Below are 22,283 nucleotides of genomic sequence, written 5' to 3'. Positions count from 1 at the left end.
ATATCCATTTTGTTGTCTAATTTGGTCAGGTAAGGTCTTCGGGGTTCTATGTTACCAAGGCATACCAAAATGACTATCTCTTTTTAAAAAATTGATTTAGATTCTTCCTTTGCATAGGCATTTATCCAATTATGATCTTGTTTAACTTCTTGTATAGTTTTGGGTTCAATTTGAGATACAAAAGCTAAGTGATTACTTGCATCTCTAATAGAGGATTTAGTTTCTTCCCCTACATGAAGGATTGCAATGATAAGTTTCTTTAGTGTTATGAACGTATCTCCATTCTCTAGGTAATCAATGTCTACCTTGAGATTGTGTTGTTGGCAGATTTTTGCTCCTCTTGATTATCTTTATTTTCATTCTCCATCATTTTCTTCATGGTCCATTACATCTTGTAGTAGATATGTCCCTCAAAGTGAGGTCCTTCATTCTTCGTCAACTGAATCTGCATTATCATCAAAAAGTTCTTTCTTCCTAGATGAAAGATCATTAGTCTCAACAAATACAATATGTAAAGACTCTTCTACTACTAAAGATCTTTGTTGAATACTTTATCTACCTTGCTAGAAGATGAAAATCCAAGAAAGATGGTTTCATCAGATTTGGCATCAAAATTTTTCAATCTATCTTTTTCATTATTGAGAATAAAATATTTACAACTGAAAATATGAAAATATTCAATGTTAGGTTTTCTATCTTTCCAAAGTTTATATAATATATTATTTAATATAGATCTGATTGAAAACTTTGTTTAGAATGCAACATACTGTGTTAATTGCCTCATCCCAAAAATATCTTAAAGCGATGGCTCTCACATAGCATGGTTCTAACCATTTCTTCAAGAGTTCTATTTTTTTCTATCATCCTATTTTGTTGAGGTATCCTAGGTGCAGAAAAATTATGTTCAATTTCATTTTTATTACAAAATATTTCAAAATCTTGATTTTCAAACTTGGTTCCATGGTCACTTCTGATTTTAAGTTATAAACCTTTTACATTTGAAATTCTTTTGTATAGCTTTGAAAATATAAGAAATACTTCATCTTTATGTGCTAGGAATAAAACCCATGTGAATTTTCAAAAATCATCAATGATAACAAATCCAAAGCATTTGCCACCTATACTTATGGTTCTAGTTCGCCTAAACAAATCCATGTACAAAAGTTCTAATGACCTAGAAGTGAGGTCCTTCATGTCTTTGTCAAGTGATATAACTCTTTTTTAGATCTATCAGCAAATTAGTAGATATTTCTTAATTGAATTATTCTTGATTATGAAGTTGGATGCTCAGTGTTTTATTATTATATGTGCCTTTTTCTAGAACATCATATGATTCTTAATTGAATGTATTAATTTTGATATGGATTATGATCGATTTATTTTGATGTCATATAAATTTATTTATCTTATGATTTGGAATACTGAATATGAGAAAACAAATTTTGCTTTAAAATAGATTTGAACTCGCAGCCAAGCTATATATCGATACCTTATTCATTGGTATATCGATACTCTGCTAGTGGGGGTTATTCGCTGGTATATTGATACTTTACTAGTAGAGGTTATTTGCTGACATATCACCACCCTGCCAGCGAGGGTTATACGTTGGCATATCGACATCCTGCTAGTGGTAGTTATATATTGGCACATCGATACACTGCTAGTGGGGATTATACATTGGTATATCGATATCCTGCCAATGGAAGTTATACGTTGGCACCTTGATGAGCTTATATTCTAGCCTAGCTACAGAGTATAAATGTGGTCATAGCTTATGGTTTGTCGAGATAAACTTGATAATTTAAAAGATAATTGATTTATTAACAAGATTCAAAATTTGAAGTGAATGGATAGCATATCGATTTGTCTTTGAATCGATGCATTTTTACATGCTTAATTTTAGTATACTATTATTATTTTATTGCTTGATTTATCTAGCTAAAGTGTTCATTGCTTATTGGGCTGTCTAGCTCATTATACGATTTTTTATTTTTTTACATATTCAAAAAACTAGCCTACTAGGATTTTTCAATATTGGAGAGTGACTAGAAGAACTGTGGCACAAGTTATTTTAGATTAAAGTTTATTTAAATTGATGTATTACTTTAGACTAATGTTAGAATTATGAGACATTATAAGTTGAGTTAATTAAAGAAATAAAAATTGTATATTATTAGTTAAACTGTTTTTGCTGCATATCTATAATATCATGTTGGAATGCCTTGCAAGCTCATGAAAAAAGTTTTCTATAAGTGTGTGGTGATTGCCGCAACTTTCGGCTTGCGACCTGAAATTCAACATTTATAATGACTGTTATTGTCAAACCTTGGGTGGGGCGGTTATACTTTTTGAGTTTTAGGGCTGTATTTTCCGTCTTTGGTGTTTTTTTAGTTCTTAGCCATATGTGCTGTAATCTACTCTCTGCAATACTTTTTACTTGTAATCAAGCTAGATCTCCTCTTTCTACCGAAAAAAAACCCCTCTTCCGCCTCCACAGGCTCCCAATCCCCTTGCATGCTCGAAAACCGCAAGCAGCGTTCCCGTCCGCGCCTGTTGGACTCGTGCCAGCAAATGACTGGCTGCAAAATCTAGCTGCCGAAACGCTGGACTCCACTCCCCGGCCACTCCATATAAAACCCGCCGGCCCCTCTCACAGGATCCAGTCCGATACGCATGCTCCCATATTTCTAACATTTACACCCGCCCACCGATCTTCACTCTCGGATGCTCGTACTCAAATCAAAACAATGCAGAGTCATCTATCAAAAAACACAAAAAATGGACGAGGTTGTATATTTACCAGGAAACAATGATTAACCTCCCTTCGCGCGCAATCACCGTTGGATCACCCACCGAACAGATCGCAGGGCAGTTTTTATTCCATCTTTCCTTTTTGGTGCAGCTCTCAAAGCAGGCAGCTGATGATCCAACGGTGATTTCGCGCGAAGGAAGGTTAACCATTCTTCCGTGCGAAAGATACACCCGTCGCCAAAAACATCCTCTGACTCGTCTGTCCACGGACTCTCTCTCGGTCCCACTTTCCTCTCGCTAAACTCTCTTCCCTCCTCGCTCTCTCTCTCCTCCCTCTCCCCCACTTCCCTTTTCTCTGGCACAAACTGCGAAGCAGAGAATCCAGAGTCTAAAGAGAGTGTAGCAAAAGCCAAACTCCAACCCCAAACTAACCCACCCAAAACCCTAACCCTCCTCTCTCCATTCCTACTTGGTGATCCCCAATGGAGAGGCCTCCCTTCTTCCTTCTCCTCCTTTTAGTCCTTCACCTCCTTTCGCTCCCACTTCTCTCCGTTCCCAAGTCCACCATCGAGCCATGCACCGGCTCCGACTCCTGCCCAGCTCTCCTCGGCTACACCCTCTACGCTGACCTCAAGGTCTCCGAGGTGGCCGCCCTCTTCCAGGCCGACCCCATCGCGGTCCTCACAACCAACGCCATCGACATCTCTGTACCCGATGTCGAGAACCACATCCTCCCCGCCGGTCTCTTCCTCCGCATCCCCACCCTCTGCTCCTGCTCCGACGGCATCCGCAAATCCATCTCCACCCGCTACAAGACCCGCCCTGCCGACACCCTCACCTCCATCGCCACCTCCATTTTCGCCGGCCTTGCCTCGCCCGACCAGATCCGTGAGGCCAACAGCATCTCCGACCCGTCTGCCCTCGACATCGGCCAGTCTCTCCTCATCCCCCTTCCCTGCACCTGCTTCAACTCCACCGACAACAACCTCCCTGCCATCTACCTCTCGTATGTTGTCAAGGCTGGTGACACTGTGACTGCCATTGCCGCCCACTACTCGACGACGGTCACCGATATCATGAATGTCAATGCTATGGGAAACCCTGCGATCAGGCCTGGTGATATAATCGCCATTCCGTTGCCAGGTAGAAATTAAAAAACAAAAAAACACCATCATTGCTAGGAGTATGTAGCTTTAACTGGTTCTTGCGGATAATGATGCTGCTTCTATGAGGCAGGATTGTGATTTAGAAGTGCTAGTTCCTATAGAAGCTTACAATGTCTTCAATGCTGCTAGTTTCAATTAAGGTATAGTGTGGTCCGAGGTGTTGTTTCCACTTTTTTGCCAAAATGTTTATAGGCTTGCTTGGAATTCAATTAATGCTTTAGAACAGTGCATAGTCTACTACTGACACGTGGCCTGTGGAAGAGGAATACTTTCTTGTGCCTGTTCAATGTGGAAAATTTCATTTTGCAAATCTTATTGGGAGGGAACTTCCAGCTTAAATGATTATGGGAGTGGGAGTTGGAGTTGGTCCAAATATCTCAGGATTTTTGCTTATAAATTAGTAATTTTCCGAATCTTGCACTTAGGCGCTATCTAATTAAAGGGATCATGGAGGCATGTGGTTACTCAAACTTTGAAAAGAACATGCCAGTAATACCACATCACTTGAAATAATAGATTAAGATTTCTATAGTTCTCTTGATGTTAAAGAGGTATTGATCACCATGACGGGTAAAAATTTAGCAATCTATATTGTGCTTTAGCTAAAAGAGCTTATTTCCGTCTTCAGAACATTGGACAGTAAAATGTCCAAAAACTAGATGTGAATTTATGTGTTGAAATCATAATTATGATGTTTTATACTTCATGCATCAGATCATGTATATCTTTTTTGCATGAATTCTTAATCAACACTAGAAAGAAGTTGGTGTTGCCTTTCTTTACAAGCTTTGTTGTTGGGGGTTGGATGTGGATTCTTCTTGTGAGATCAGGGTAACAAAGTAGAATAACTGGCAACAAAGTTAAACTATTATAACTAAGGTAAGTTCAATTAAGGGACTATGGTAGGTTCACTACCAAAGATTATTGGGATCCACTGAGTCTCTTGAAAGTTGCACATTTGCTTTGGAATCCACCAAGTCCATGTTGATTTCCTGTGAAATCCACCATGGTTGTTGATGAAGAATCTACTCCAGGATTGAGAGCAAAATTTCACCACCTGAAGGGAGGAAAATTGCATTTCTCATACAAAATGTGGTATATGAGAGATGTCTTTCTAAGTTGTAGGTCCCTTATATTATTAGAATTCATGGTTACTTGTATGATATTGCTAAGATTTGAATTAACAAAGACTGGGAAAAAGTAGAATCCAAGTTGAAGTCTTGTATAAGGTTTGTACTTGGGAATATGGTGCTTGTTAGGCTACAGTGGATGTATTGGACACAAGTTGACTTGTGTAGGGTCCTAAGTATTGATATCTCTTTAGGCTGTTGATAATCGAGCTATAAGAAGTAATAGAGGCTAAGTGGCTTGTGGGGGATGAGTTCAGGCCAGCTTTGGACAAGGGGATCAGAACTGCCTTTGGCCACTATTGTAAAGTTAATCCAGCAGATGATTCCTGTGAAGGGTAGATTGTGTTGGATTGATCTGATATGAACCTTCTTGCTTTAGATTCTAGGCCCAGCTAGTGGTCTTTAAATTGGGCAGCATTAATCAGATCAGGCTGGGTTTTTCTGGTGTGAGGATTGCACTTATTCATGCGTAGATTTTGAACGTATGCGCCTAGATTCTTCCCTTTCTATCTTACACCAAGATGGAGCCTGTGCTGGTTGCATACAAGAGGCCAAGTCTGTGAACTCATTTTGGAAAGCTGTAAGCACTATAAAGGGATCTAAGCTTCAAATTTTGATTTTCTTGGAACCTGTGGGGCCTATAGTAGAATTGCTTTGGGGCCAAGATTATAGAATCGTTAAGAGGAAACCTTCTCTAATAATTATATTTCCAGAACAAGCCTACATACTCTTCAGACCAAACATTGGCATTTGACTTAGGGATTTGATACAAGAAACTAGTTACATAGGGATTGGGTGTGGTACCTGGAGTGTCAGTTTTAGATTGCCTAGGTTTATACTACAGTTAATCTTTTAAAAGAAAACCAAAAACTCAAATGTTGACTATGAACACTTGACGATATTCAATGATTAAAATGGTGAAGAATCATTCCTTGACCATCTCTGACCATCAATGGTTCAATTAAATAGACAGATTCCCAACCATTGTTATTTTGATTCTAGGTGCCTCATGTTGAGGGATACATCAAGGATATTGCTCTAAGCCTGTTTTATATAAGTTACTGCTGCCAGTAGAAAATAATTTGAAGAAATTGTGCTACTGGAATTCTGCTTTGAATGTGAATAGAAAAATCTAATTTCCTTGGCGATTTGATTGTGAATAAATGTTTCAATGGAAATGGGTTATGAGTGAATATAAGGGTCCGTTTGGATGCTGGAGGATCATGTCTAGTATTAAGATTGCCTCTTTTCGAGAAAACCTGGGAAAGAAGAGAAGTTAAAGTAGTTTAAGGATGGAAGGGACCATAGATTCCATTATCCCTAAATTGTAAGGAAAATCAGCTTTCCAACTGAATTAATTATATGCAATTACTAGATTCCGATGCATACTGCCACATACAATCCCGTTGGTACTTTACAAGAAATTTTACCTGTTTGGATGCCGGGACTGTTGAGATCTTGCTGGCAGGGTTTTCTTCTAATGGTTGCGATGGGAAATGGGAAGGAAGGTGGAGCAATTTAAGCAGATGAGCTTCATGTGGACACAACTAATCTCTGGTTTGTAGGATAGGATAAATCACCTTTCAAAATTGATTACCTATCTCTGAAATCTAAGGATAAGTCAGAGTCCCATGTCTCTAAGCTGCTGCACTTTCATCTTATTTTTCAGAAGATCTGTAGGCTGGGAAGATCTTATTGGACCAGTGAGATCTTCTGGCATTCAAACACACCTTAAAGAGAAGGGGATCATATCTCCAGATAACGTAATCTGTCATCCCAACAGACCCAAAAATTATACAATTATATCCCTTTTAGAGAAAAGAGATATGGATTTATTTAATTGAGATCCAAAATTTAATCATTTGAGAAGAATCGAGTGAGGTTAACACTACAGTTTTTTTGTTGATGTGTATTGGAACACTAAGTTTTAAAGTGAGTTGCATTACAAAAGAATCTTCTTTTTTCTTTCTCTTCTTGATTGGTGTCCCTCTTAATCGAAAAACAAGTAAAGGAAGATTGGTGGTCGAATAGGATTTGAACTTAGCTGTAAATGGTAGAGAGAAAAGAGATATGGTTTGTTAAAGAAAAGACATACAGTTCAATATGACTTAGGACAATACTGATTCTTGGCCTTCGTCAACAAATTTTCTTTTGATAGTGAGGTAGAGGATCTTTCAAGAACTTTAGAGAAGTGAAAATAAGACAAACGATAATATGCAGTGGTATGGGAATGATTCGTTGCTTGGAAAGTTCCTCTTGGTATTCTTTGATTTTGGTTGTCTGGAAAAAGCCGAAGCCATGGCTTTCTAGAAAACTCTTGTTGGAGCTGACAAATGCAAGATGGTGAATGGACACACATAGTTTTGTAAAAAAGAGGGGGGAGAAAGTCTCATGAAGCAGCCCTGCAAGATTAATCTTCTAGATGGAGTATGCAAAATTTCCACAAGAAATACGTAATCTGGACCTAAAAGCATGATTGGAGAGATGTTACAAAGATGAGTGCATGTTTTAGCAAGGGGTGATTATCGTTATTAGTTCTTAACTAGACATGTTTATCAATTATATCCTTAAATCATCAGGGAAACATACTTCTTGTGGTTTTTGAATGTAACTTTAGTGAGAAATGATAGTGTGAAGTAGTTGTTCTTTTATCTGACTAGCAAAGTTCATGGTTCCTTTCAGAATTCAACCTGAAGATTGCTGTTTTTCCTTTCCCCTCATGTTACATGATCTCTTATTTGTTTCTTTTCTTCTAATTTAAGTTTACAATAGGGTAATTCTATGTTTTCTTCCCTATTTATAATTGTCAAAATTATTATAAGCTAGTTGTAATAAATAGCCTACTACTTTAGAATGGATAATCATGAGTCGCTACAGTTAAATAAGTATTTTCTCAGCATAACTTATGCTTTTTTTTTTTGGGAGTGGGGGCGGGAAAATAACTGTGGAATAATTGTCTAACCTAGAGCTTTTTTATCTTTGGTTTACATTAAGCTGCTACCATACCCCAAAATAAATCATGTTCTGGATATGAGTAAGTTTGGGAAGTTGATCTTTCCTTGTGATGAAATAATAGCATTTCTTCACTTGTAATATTGTCTTACAGGTGACAGATGATAGACTTTAAGAGCTTCCAGCAGAAGAAAAGGTTATAGTCTTAAGAGGTTTAATTGGAATGCTGTCATCAATAGATTTAGGAAGAAATTAATTGGATAAATTGGAGTTCGGGGTTCGTGCAATATCATTGTTTTTTTTCTGGTCATTGTTGTCCATTTACTTGTTTGCTTTTGGTTGGCAATGGTATTTGGAATTTCAAGTACTTTACCGGCTGAGCAGACCTTATTGATTAATAGTTGTATTGGACTGACAGTGAGGAATAATTTGAACTTTATCTTACATCAAAAACTCTGAATTAGCACTGTTTAGATTTCAGTGACTCCAAAGACCTATGGAATCTTCTGGTTGACATGAAGAACTCATATATATGGTACAAGTTTATCTTGGACTGTAGAAAATGGGGATCTCTATATGATCATTATTTAGGAGAAGTGTAAACCATGACAATCATGATTTATCCCAAGTATTTAGTTTTTTTGAATATTTGATTAGTCATTCCTATTAAAGGTATATTTGTTGTCACGACTATTTTTTTTCAAACTGTGTCATAGATTGTTTGATTTATGTTATCTCATGTCTTTCTCTTTCATTTTTTTGACCCTTTGACACAAAATTACACCTTTCTTCTCTTCTCCTTGAAAATCGAAAAAAGGAAAGGAGGGAAAAAAGGCCTCCCCACCACTTATTGGGACGATACAGGCCTTGAACTACCCTGAACTGAGTGGAACTGGGTAGTTTTGCTCGGTTCGGGTCGATTCAGGCTGGCTCGAGGCTTTTACTGAGCTAACAACCTGAACTGACTCAGTAGCCGATCGGTATAGGTTGGTACACCCTAAATCAGACAGTTTGGGGTGGTTTAGCCAAACCTTAGACATCATATTCAACTAAGGGTGCAAATGGGTCGGGTTGGATTGGGTCATGAGTGACTCCAACCCAACCCAGTTTCTTGTTTGGGTCCTAATTTTGGACTCAGACCCAACCCAATAGAAGATCAGATTGGGTCGGTTCGGGTCCACGGCTATAATTTTTGACCCAATGGGTCATTCGGGTCGGGTCGGGTCCATGTATAACCCGGACGTAATCCAAAAGGTTTGGGTCCTTGTTGGGTTTGAATTCAGTTAAGATTATCCTGTGAAAATAATTGTGCAAAATTTTCTCAGGTATAGCTGCCATTTTTCATTAATTTCTAACCTTCATTTCAAGTTTTCACCTCTAGAACTTTAGTTAATTGTCATGGTTCCTGCATGTGACTCATGATAGCTTGGCTGTCATTCATGCTAGGGATGTTTCGCTTGATAAATTTAAGTTCAGAACTAAATTTGACAACAACCTTGACTTATATCTAGAAAGGATTTTTTTTTCATGCGCATGACATTTGCTTAACTGTCAGAGTTCATATTGAGAATGCAATTTAATTATCTTTCAAGCTTATATCTAACTAGGGAAGTGATATGTTCTTGTAGTGCTTGGTTGAGAAAGGCTATGAGCTTGTCTCTGGTGGAACAGAAAATCATTTAGCGTTGGTAAATCTGAAGAACAAGGTGACAAGGAAATATCTTTGTTTCTTCAACTGCATATTTTACCAGCACCCGCCCATTTAACAGTGATAAGTCAGCAAGTAAGACACTTGATCATGGTTCCCGCGATAAATACATCTACGATAATTAACCAACACATACTGTATTTAGACATCTGCAAAATTTCCTGTTGATTGTACATCATGTTATATGAATTTGAAGGGGCTCTTTCCTTTATCCACTAGTTGTGAATATCAAACATTCTGACAACTATTTGATGGTTAGCCGTGGGCCAGTCATAACTGAAAATTATGAAAACAGTTATCTTAACTTCTAAAGTCTTTCCACAAGGAATTGATGGGTCTAGAATTGAAAAGGTGTCAGAATTGGTTCATCCTGGTGATGTGTCATGAGCGCGATTTCAATTTTCACAGGATGCCCAAGATGACTGTTTTCGCTTTATCATGGGCCCTCTGACTCTCTGAGGCCTGAGCGCGATTTTAATTTTCACAGGAATATAGAGCTTGGGCCGGGCCATAACAGAACTTGTTTGCACCCCCGCGGACTACAGCCCACGAGCCCAAATAATTTTAAAGATTCAGGTCGAGGCGGGTCGTAGGATTGAAAATCGCAAATGATCCAAATTTCAAATGAATCGGATTCAAGTCGGGTCTGAATTCACTAAACCCAGACTCGACCTGGAAAATGGAATAGGTCCAATTTTAGGACCCGACTTGGCCGCACGGGTCGGGTCGGGTCTAAGCGGGTCGGGTTGGGTTGGGTCACGGGCCAACCCAACCCATTTGCAGCCTTATATTCAACATATAAATGTTGTAATGCATATGGATACTTTTCACCTCCTCTCCATATCTCTCCCTTGAACCTAAAGTGGATTATACACCATAGCTTTGTCAAAAGTACAACAGAAAATCTAATAAATAGATAATCTGTGGATGGTGTAGGAAGAGCTAGGACTTTTCAGGTGAAAAAAGAAGTGTGGAAGCAGCATTGAATCAGTAGTATATCTACAAGTCAATAAGGAATGTCCAAGGTGTGGGCCAAGATGATAGCTAGGATGTGACCATGGATGAGAAAGCACTAGTATAGCAACATCCCAAAACGACTAAATATTGATTATAGGAAGGTTTGGTCATTGATGACAATGCAGGTAGTTAAGATGGAATAAACGAAAACCAACAAGGAGTAGGATTTGTAGCTGAAATGATACTTATTGGAAAAAGCTACCAAATAAACACTATTGCAGGTGGCTCCATCCTCTATAGGGAGCATGAGTACTAGAACTTCTTAGTCATCGAGAATCATTGGAATGAGAGCCTTCCATATGTATAATTACTAACCAATGTGGATCGTGATGGGAGATGTCAATTTGAAGTTGCTGGAGCTAACAAAATTGCTGACTAATAGGGTTTGGTGTGATGAGGTGATGTTGTAGAAACATAATTCGGTAAACTTAAGATGATAGTATTGATAGTATAAATTATGTAACAACCATGTAATGTGGCAAGCATATATGTGCATTACAAATGTTATAGTGGCATTCGTAATGCTTATTGTGGTCATTGATTGACCTTTTCATTCACGAAGTAGAATGTGATATCATCACTATGATAATGTATTCTACTTTGTAGACAACGTGCTGTATTTCACTTTCATTGCTTATTATTTTCCTTTAATGAAGTTTAATTATAGCTGTACATAATAATGAAATATAATAAAATTTGTTCCATGAACATCTATTCTAAGACGAATCAGCAGACCTGTTGGGAACCATTTTGGCTATAGGAGTAGGTATGGACAAGATCTGGCAGCAAGATTTGCCACATCTAGGATCTGATTGCGTACCTTAACATTCAAAGGTCATAATTTTCTCATCCAATGTTCGTCTTGAGTGGGCCAGGTACCAAAATGAAACTATCTAGTACCATGAAGATGGGCCCACCCTAAAGGTGTTTGACAGATACACCGGTGACGTTGTTTGGGCCTTGAAATAGGCCAATCAAAGTACAATTCTCTTCTTGGAAATGCTTTGATCCAGCATCTCTCTCAATCTAGGAAGAATTAAGATAAAGTTGATGTAGAAATCATGATCAAGCTCCAATAGGAGTATAGCTTTTTTATAATTATTTTCACTAGTGCTGGCTATTTTGGAAAAACTGTAATCTCGTTAAACTAGATTAGGAATCCATTGTGTGAGGATGAATCTCACTAGTTAAAATAGAAGCTTTATAAACTTGATTTCATTAATCTTTAATGAAAGAAAGGGGAACTAGACCTTACTTTCGCCAATTCTCCTATTCTTTATTATTCCATTCTAAATATTTGAGTTGAGCAGGAGGATGAAACTTCCTCCTTCTTGATCAGATCAACTTTTGTGCCAAAATAGTGACTAGTATTATAATGGTGGATAGTGTCCCAGGTCGAGATTGTATTTGAGGAAGGTAAAAAAGTGATGAATGGTTAAAAAAGAAAGGGAAAAGAAAATGAAATTTAAGCATCAATGAACTCCATGAATAGGATGAACTAGTAAGTAAAGCCTTGAGGTTAAACATAACGTCTAGACTGGATGATGATGCTAATACTATTCAAAGCTGTTTCATGGAACACAAGCCTTAATCAAGGCATGAAAAAAAGGGTGCAAAGTAAATAGCTGGAAGTTCTGTAAGGCTAATAGACCACTATTAAAATATGTGAGTTAGGGGCAAGAGATTAAGGCTCAAAAGGGAATGGAGGATGAAGGTTATGCGATGAAAAGTGAGTTACGAAGTGATCGACAAAAAAAAAATGACATATTAGATGTGCAAAGGGAGATAAAAGTTGAAACTGCACAATCAATCTATATTAGGTGATTTGGAAACTTAAAGTGCAAGGAGTGAGGTATCAAAACGAAGAGTCTTTAAACCTAGTTGGTACATGTTTCACAAAATGAGATGTGTAGCAAATAGGGGGTTTAAATGTTCCCAATAACTCAATAAAGTGACCTGATTATTCTATAATAATCAGGTGTGAATCCAAATCAAGTTTTTGATAATTTTATGAGGTCGAAGTTGAATTCTCTATATAGGATCGCATTTCTTATTGGCTTGAACTTTGATGTAGCAATATTCAAACATGTAAACCCAATAATTTGGACACATATACACAAACTATATATAGTACATATAAATATAGGAATATAAAGAGAAATGGCTACATGACTTGTGTTAATTCCTTTTCATGTTTGGAGCTACGCCTTTTTCATGCATGCTCTCCTAACTCTCGCATAGTTCCAAAATTCCAGCCGATGTTTAGATTTTGATTATATTTTAATTAAACTAAAAATAAATATAGATTGAAATCCGTTTCAAAAGTTATCAAACTATTTTACAAATTCAGTCATTCACTTCCCCGTATCATGCTCCTTTGCCATCTAATCTGCAGCCAGTTCACCATATATAGAGGACCATTAGGATGAGGCCTTTCAACTTTGGAAATTGCTAACCATTGGCTGGTTGGCCCACTAAAATCATATGCTAAATTGAACTTAAACACTTCAATATAAACTCGAGTTTGAATATTAGTCGAGTTTGGAAGCAAGGGTCTTACTCATTTTGATGGATCTGAATCCGAATCCAAACATGATTTTTTTTTTTTTGATCAAGTTCTGGTGCGAATACAGCATGGATTCGACCCGAATTTGACCCATTTACAACCCTAGTGGCGAACATGTCATATTCTTACACAACCATACAATAATTATAGAAAAACTATAATCAAAGGATGCAAATTTGACTTATAAAAGGCATAGTTGCAGTGTTCATTAATTTTTAAATATTCATGCATAAATTGTGATATCAAAGCCAGCCGAATAATTTTGTGAATATATATTAGTTTGTGATTGGCTTGTGAATAATTCGAAAAATTTGTGCCTATCCATGAATAAATCATGAATCCTTAAATGCTTTGGACATCAAATGCTCATGAACAGGCGGATCCAATATATTTGGGGAAATGGGAACATGGAGAAATTATATCATAGGTGGGCAGATATCAACGGGGAGAAAATAATCTACATCTAATCATGGATTTTTTTTCCTTAGGTTGTTAGTAATAATCTTGAAATTCACACAAAATTATCAAAATAACGCATTGCATGCACATAATTTAGACAAATTCTATATACTTTATTCCAGTCAAGGTAGTCAAGGTCTTTTTTTTTTTACCTTCTCCTCCTAAGAATTCTCTTTTAAACTCATTTACAAACTAAGGTGCAACTTCTAATTTTTTTTGCTTATCTATTCTTTTGGCTTATACTATATTTATTTAAACCCAGAAACTTTGAGCATTTCCTGTTAACAAGGATTTGAGTCCTAGTTGGACTGCAGGGCATCCCACCTTCATGAGTGTTGGGGCAAGGCACAGTCCCAAGTATCTAAATGGGACAAGATGGGATGGAGACCGGGATGGGACAGGATATCCACCTGCCAAGTGGTGGGACATGGCACATCCGGTTCCACAAAAAATCTGGGATGGCTCCATCACACGGGATTTGAATCTTAACGTTCCTTTGAGATACTGAAAGTTGTTTCTTTATCCCAATCACTAGGATATTTTGTCACTAGGTCATTAGCTTGTGCTCAAGCATCTATCACATGCTGCATGTTTCTTACAATTTAGGCGTAAATGTACTCTACATAAATTTAATGCTTATGGTTTAATTTCTGATTTTGGTGGGACTTATAGTCTATTTGCTGACTTGTAAAAGAATCTTCTTTGTTCTTTTGGATCTATAATTCTTATATCCTGTTCTTTTCCATCAACATCCTAGAGGATTACATTTTGGTCTTTTTTCTGTTTCTTCTGTAGCCTTACTAGCTTCTTGTTCTTTTCTAGTCCTAGCAGCTTCATTTCTAGAATAGTCTTCCATTTCTTTGCAAGTTAAATCGCTATGGCAAATAGAGTTTGAGTTCCCTAATTACGGTTACTATTGTTGTGTTTTCATCATCCTATCTCAAGATATATGCTTGTTAGTCTACCCTTTTTAGTCTTCATTCCTGGTGCTCGATTTCTTTGCATGTCATGGCCTTTTCTCATTCATCTTGAATTTCTTCTCTAGTCATTTCAAATCTATTGGCTTTTATTAAATCCATCATTATATTTTTGTATATTAAATCCAGCATCAAGATATATGCTGGTTGCTCTAGCCTTTGCAGTCTTTATTCCCAATACTCCATTCTTTGTGTGCTAATTGCCTTCCCCATTCATCTAGATTTTCTTCTCTGGTCATTTATTTGTTAATAATTTTTGCCTTCTCTGACTATTGGTCTTTCAAATCTACTCCTGTCATCCCAGCTATCTTAACTCACTTTTTTCTTTGTTTTTAAGGATTTTTTGTAAATCCATCATTATAATTTTTGTGTTATCATCTAAATCTATTTTTTTCAAGATTTTTAAGCATTTTATTATATTTGGTAAAGTGCCCAAAATCAACTTTTACTTAATATGATAGATCTATGCTATAATTGTTAGAAGTATGCCCTAGAAGCCAATTGGCAGACATATTATAATTGTTCTGGGACATGAAATTTGTACTTGACCTTTTTATTAATTAATAAAATTGGGCATTTTGATCATTCATGTTATTATGTGTCCATGAATCGTCTTAGGAATTAATAAGATAATAACATATATTCTCAAGAGTTGAGAATTTAAGATATGTCATTAGGTAGTTAATTCCTGAACTGCTCCTGATCGATGGATCACCACGAAGGACGGTGATCGATCCGATGAGATCAGTGCACAGATCACTTATCTAGATGGACGAGTTTTAAGTCCATAGTCTGGAGACACTGGAGTGATTGTGCAAGTACTTGTTAGAGAACAAGGATACTGAGCGTGACCAAAGCAAGAAGTCACTTCGATGTCTATCCACTCGTCAGTGACTTGATGCTGTAGTTGTATGACTAGTACTTAGACCTGCGATGCCTCAACTAATCACGGTGAGGTAGCTGTATTTTGACGAGCACATAAACATGGGCCCTAAGGGTCCTTGTGGTGCAGATTGGCCGCAGTAGGTTCGCTGTCGTATTAGGGTTGCATCTAGATGGGATCTATCGACCTTGATAGATTAAGAGTAATTTTATGTAATTTATGAGACTAAGTTCGGAAGATCTTGGCCAGGGCAGTTCTGGAAAAAAGAGTTCCAATCTCGAAGTTGAGTCAAATAAATTTGACACAAGACAGACGATGGGATTTGACGAGTTATCTATAACCTCCGTCATGTCGGGATCCACGATAGAGGTATTGTATCATACGCTAACTGCACCTAAAGGTTCATCAATTTCATTCTGCTGGGTTGCCACTATATGCTGCTAGGTGTCACTAGTGGATTGTGAGACTCGAAGGCATTCATTTGGTGATCAGTGAACCCTAAGAAAAGAGTTGAAATTGTTTCAACCCATTGAAAGAAGTTTCAATGATATTTGATAGAGATAATAATATATCTCACTATCAGATAGAATAGAATTTACGGGGTCACACACATTAGAGGTTTTGATCATTCCGACGGTTGGATTGCGATTTAGAATCACAATTGATCTTGATGGTCAATTTGATTGACAATTGGTTTAACCCACTAAGAGTTAGTGGGTTAAAGAAGAAGGATTTGCAATTGGATTGCAATTTAATTGATTCAATTGGACCTAATTAAATTAGACTTAACCTTATTGGATAAGGATGGAAAAGTATAATCAATTAGAACTCCTTATTAGATAAGAAACTTAATTTATGAAGTCCAATTTGGATCCTAATTGGATTAGGATTCACATGAATCAAATTGGAGGACACATTGGGTTCTAATTGGATTAGAATTCAATTGATCAAGAGGGACCAAATATTTCCTAATTTGGATTAGGAAATTTGAGCATGAAAGGATGGGATTGTCCCATCCTTCATGCGGGCCACACAGGGGGGAAAAGGAGGGATGTCTGCCCCTTCTTGTCACACGCCTAGAGAAAGGAGGGGGGCGTCCCCCTCCTTTCTTACTTTGGTCCTGCATGGCACATGGAGGGCATCCGCTCCTCTTTCACGCGGATTGCCACACAGCATAAGCTAAGCCCTTAGATTCTCTCCAATCCCTTTTAAGTAGGGCGTGATAGAATTAAGTAAAGGATGTGGTAGACTTTGAAGGGATCAATCAAGGAGTGATTTATCATTGAGATTATTTCTTATTTGAATGGGCATGAGATGCTTATAAAAAGGGGCCAGGCGTGAGGCATTAGAAGCATTGGAAATTCTCTAGAATCAGCCGCCCACCCCCTTCCTCCTTCCAGGCGTGAGCAAGAAAGAAGAGTTGCGCCCTTTTCTTCTTCCTCCCTCTTAAAGCAGTCAAAGGGTTGATTGAAGAAAGAGGAAATTAGCTATCAAAGATGATCTCTGCAAGGGAGCTAGCACCCCGGTGAGATCTTGGAGCGATCCGTACCTCGTGTGGATATCTGTAGAGGCCGAATGCTTGTGCGGCTTCAAGCGAACCAAAATCAAATGATCATCAGATAGCGGTGACGTTCTACCCGCTCAAAAATAAAGATTAGATCTTTATAAATCCTTTACAATTAAGAATTGTAGTAGATCTAAAAATTAATCTAGTCTTTAATTTTAATCTTCCCTTTAGATTTCATAAATATGAGTTAGAGAATTTTAGAAAATTTTTAAAATCTACGTTCCCTAGGACGTTCATAAGATGAACAAACCTCGCGCGTCTTTCCGCTGCAATCGTCGCAACGCGTGCGGGGGCAACCCGACAGTGGTATCAGAGCCGCGTTTAAGGGATTAAGATTAAAATTGATAGGCTTGATTAGGATTAAATTAGATCTGAATTTAAGACATGCTTGCTGAAATTTCTGCGTGCTGAAATTTCAGATTTCAGCATGTAGATTTTTATTTTCTTTCCGATCTTGCATGTTTTTAATTAACAATGAGATTGCAATAATTAAAACATGTCTTGCATGATCAGAATTTCAGTTGATAGCATGCTTTAATTAGAACTTTCAGATCTGAAATTATATGCATAAGATGCATGTGATAAGATTAAATCAAAGATTCATGATTATAAAAAGATAATTTTCCTTTTATGCCTATGCTTAAAAGGAAATTGATATATGCATGAGATGCATAAAGATATGATCAAATCATGGATCTATGACAATTAAAGGATAATTTTGTTTAGGATTATGCTTAAAAGAAAATTAATGTATACATGAGATGTATATATATGTTAAGCAATCTTTACATGAGATGTAAATAAAAATCCAAATAGGTTAGGTCATTTACATAAGATGTAAACCTAAACTAATATGTCATTTATATAAGATGTAAATACATAACATATGAAAGGGTTTCATATTTACATAGGGTGTAAACCTAAACAAATATGTCATTTACATAAGATGTAAACACAGCATATGAAAGGAGTTTCATATTTACATAAGATGTAAACCCTAATCGAGACCTAAAACCTCTTCAATCAGTCGAGGACGAACGATACATTGAGCTAGCCATATTTGATTAATTGATCTAATTGGTGTCTAGGAAAGCATTAAAGGTGGTTACTTAATTAGAACCTTACTTTCTGAGTAAGGGGAGCCTTCCACCTGCTTACCTGGCCAATTGATCGATTACCTCCTATGAATAGCTTAAAGTTGGAATCACTAAGACCAGGTTAGCTAATATTAAGTCTAGAGGTCTTTCACTGTAGTAGAGTTGCTAAGGTTTTTCCGGCGTTAATTTGTCTCGGCTGGACACAGTGGGCAAATTTCCGGCGTAGTAGAGTTGATAAATCACTCCTTGATTAATGCACGTTACTTAATTCCTCCAATTTGATTCATGTGAATCCTAATCCAATTAGGATCCAAATTGGACTTCATGAATTAAGTTCCTTATTTAATAAGGAGTTCTAATCGATTAGACTTTTTCATCCTTATCCAATAAGGTTAAGCCTAATTTAATCAGGTCCAATTGAATCAATTAAATTGCAATCCAATTGCAAATTCTTCTTCTTTAACTTACTAACTCTTAGTGGGTTAAACCAATTGTCAATCAAATTGACAATCAAGATCAATTGTGATCCTAAATCGCAATCCAACTGTCGGAACGATCAAAACTTCTAATGTGTGTGATCATGTAGGTTCTATTCTGTCTGGTAGTGAGATATATTATGATCTCTATCATAATATCATTGAAACTTTTTTCAATGGGTTGAAACAATTTCAACTCTTCTCTTAGGGTTCACTGATCACCAAGTGAATGCCTTCGAGTCTCACAATTCACTAGTAACACCTAGCAGCATATAGTGGCAACCCAGCAGAACTGAATGGATGAATCTCTAGGTGTAGTTAGCGTATGATACAGTACCTTTATCGTGGATCCCGGTATAATGGAGGTTATGGATAACTCGTCAAATCCCATCGTCTGTCTTATGTCAACTTTATTTGACTCAAGTTCGAGATTGAAAAACTCTTTTTCTAGAACTGTCCTGGCCAAGGTCTTTCGAATTTAGTCTCATAAATTACATAGGATCATTCTTAATCTATCAAGGTCGATGGATCCCATTTAGATGCAATCCTAATCCGACAGCGAACCTACTACGGCCAATCTGCACTACAAGAACCCTTAGGGCCCATGTTTATGCGCTCGTCAAACTACAACTTTACCGTGAGACATCGCAGGTCTAAGTATTAGTCATATAACTGCAGCATCAAGTAAGTCACTGACGAGTGGATAGACATCCAAGTGACTTCTTGCTTTAGTCAAGCTCAGTACCCTTGTTTTCTAACAAGTACTTGCACAATCACTCCAGTATCTCCACACTGTGGACTTAAGACTTGTTCATCTAGATAAGTGATCTGTGCACTAATCTCCTCGGATCGATCACCATCTTTCGTGATGATCCATCGATCAGGAGCAGTTTAAAAATTAACTACCTAATGACACATGTCTTAAATTCTCAACTCTTGAGAATGTGTTATTATCTTATTAATTCTTAGGACGATTCATGGACACATAATAACATGAATGAACAAAATGCCCAATTTTATTAATTAATAAAAAGATCAAGTATAAATTTCATGCCTTAGAACGAATATAATGCGTCTGCTAAATTGACTTCTAGGGCATACTTCTAACCGAAGAGATAGGCCAAGATACAAAGGGGCTCAGTCCGCTTGGATCCGATGAGAGAGAGAGGAGAGGGCAAGAGAAAGGGAGGGAGATGAAGAAGCCAAGAGAGGGGCTTGGGTCCATCAAGAGAGAAAGGGAGAGATAGCGACTTAGGTCGCATGGCATTGTCATTGACCAGTTAGGGACAGAGGGGCTTCAGTTAGAGTTTTGACACAGCGGAAGGGGTGAATGAAGGTGAAGAGGGCGATCAAGCCTTTTCTTAAGTGCCGAACCGAAAGGGATGGTTGAACCATGTTGGTAACTGACCGGTTCGGTTCGGCACACCTCGAATTGACTGGTTCCATGATCCATGATGATAAGCCTTGCCTCACTAGCAGCACAGACTAGATTGACTACTTTGTCCGGTCATTATTAATTGCTTGACCACATCCAAAGACCCATTCGCATCAAACAATGGAATTTTGACTCATCATGTATGTAGCTCATCCTCCCCATCTTCTTAGTTAATGTGTATGTTAAAACTTTAATCGGACACTTAGTTTACCATACGAGTTAGTGACATTTTCTCAGGTAATGATGTATCTTAGTAAAGTTTAATTCTGGAAAATTATTGTGGATGAACTTTAACCAGTAGTATAAAGTATCACATAATACATGTTCATAACAATGGATTACTGTTTGACCTAACTACTAGGTTATTTTGGCTTTTGTTTATATCCTATTTCTGCTGGTTCTGTAGTTTTATCTTTAATCTGGCTTTGGGTGTGTTCAAGGACCAGTTAGTTGCTTTGTTACTAGGTTGTTTATTCAAAGTTTAGTCTTCTGTCATTAATGGTATGAGTCGTGCTTTTCTTCTTGCTATAGCATGTGCTTCAATGTTCCCGAGGTATGCATCAGATTTTGGCTTGGTTGTGGCAAATGGGAGTTATGCAATCACTGCTAGTCACTGTGTCCAATGCAGTTGCGGACCAGGAAATCTCAAGTAATCAATGACTTTCTTTACTATACATGTTTTATTTCTTCTTATATTGTTTTCAATTGTTTTCTTCTTCAACGTGTAAGGCTCTAAATTTTATTGCAGTTTGTACTGCACACCAGCTTCATTGGCAGTGTCATGTTCGAGCATGCAGTGTAGAAACAGCAATCTGATGCTTGGAAATGTTACTGCCCAACCCACTAGTGCTGGTTGCAATGTCACTTCTTGTTCTTATGGTGGCTTTGTGAATGGAACCATTATGACAATGTAAGAGCTACTGGAATTGTTTCTCCTTTTGCATTCAATGAAACAAGCTGTTGAGGTTCTGAGTTTATCTTGCAGGCTAACTACGTCTCTTCAGCCTCGATGCCCAGGTAAGTTTTGCCTCTAACTAATTTCAATTTTGGTGTTTCCCAATTGCACATAAATCTCCATCAAGTGTGGATTATACAAATTGTTGACATTTAAATCCCTATGAACTGATTCAGGGCAACATCAGTTTCCTCCAATCATACTACCACCATCAGCACTGATCCATAATGCATTTCTTGCTCCATCACCATCACCAGTGCAATCACAACCTGGTGGTGCTCTGACGACACCAAAATCTTCAGTGCCTGGTACTTTCACACTTCCTGGTGGATCTCCTGCCAATGGTCCTTCTGGGAGTATGTCGGAGGCTCCTACCGTTAAACCCTTGAAGCACATTCTAGTAGTTTTTATTTTTTGTCAGGTTCACAACTTCCTTCTGTAAATGGTGATGCAATTTTTTGATCAAATGTGTACTGAACTGTTGAGTTTCATTCTAGCTGGATTGACTTTCTTCCTGTTGGGCTTGTTTGTTGTATTTGACCTTTATTATTAGACTTCGTTTGCATGAGCTGATCAGGAAATCATTAACATGCTTATGCTGTAATCCTTGTGCTAATGAATAGTTATGATACCAAGGCCGGGAGGAGCCAGGAACCTTTTTGTCCAGGGGAGTTGTCAAAATGCATCATCCCAGAAGACAAGAACTACTTTTTGCAAAAGGAAGAACAAACCCATAAACAGGGATTCCATGGAACAACCCATCCATGTCCAGGCGGTCAAACATTTGCCGTGTGACAGAATTATTGGAGTTTTAATTAAAAAATTTTATTTTTTTTATCTCTTAGTTGTTTTAAATATTTAAAAATATTATTTTGTGAGATTTTTTTTTATAGAAGAGTTGTGATTTTCTTGAAAGAGAATGTAAGTTTCAAAAAATATATGGCGTTTTCAAAACATTACGTGAACTATTGCATCTTTTGGATAGGCTATAAATAGGCTTTCTTGAGATTAGTCAAAAAATAATTTATTTTTTTTTCTTATTGAGATTTTTTTTTTTCTGAGTATATGAAGGGGTTGATCAGTTTAAGCCTCTATAGTGATCGATCTCGTTAGAGGAGGATTAGGTTGAGTCGGATGGTTGTAC

At 37.4% G+C, this 22,283-nt stretch overlaps 1 protein-coding gene across 1 annotated transcript; it reads left to right on the top strand.

The window, feature by feature from the left end:
- The first annotated feature begins 3,052 nt into the window (after nt 1–3,052).
- LOC103697508 (lysM domain-containing GPI-anchored protein 1-like) lies at nt 3,053–21,733 on the top strand. Its single transcript, XM_008779380.3, has 5 exons — nt 3,053–3,894; nt 20,716–20,833; nt 20,933–21,094; nt 21,170–21,201; nt 21,316–21,733. The coding sequence occupies exons 1-5, from the start codon at nt 3,234–3,236 to the stop codon at nt 21,579–21,581; spliced, it is 1,239 nt and encodes a 412-aa protein (XP_008777602.2). The 5' UTR covers nt 3,053–3,233; the 3' UTR covers nt 21,582–21,733.
- Nucleotides 21,734–22,283: the final 550 nt, after the last annotated feature.

This window comes from Phoenix dactylifera, chromosome 6, assembly GCF_009389715.1.
Source record: "Phoenix dactylifera cultivar Barhee BC4 chromosome 6, palm_55x_up_171113_PBpolish2nd_filt_p, whole genome shotgun sequence".
Lineage (NCBI taxonomy): Eukaryota > Viridiplantae > Streptophyta > Magnoliopsida > Arecales > Arecaceae > Phoenix > Phoenix dactylifera.
Note: the sequence above shows the minus strand (reverse complement) of the source record. Positions and strands in the feature narration are given on the sequence as shown.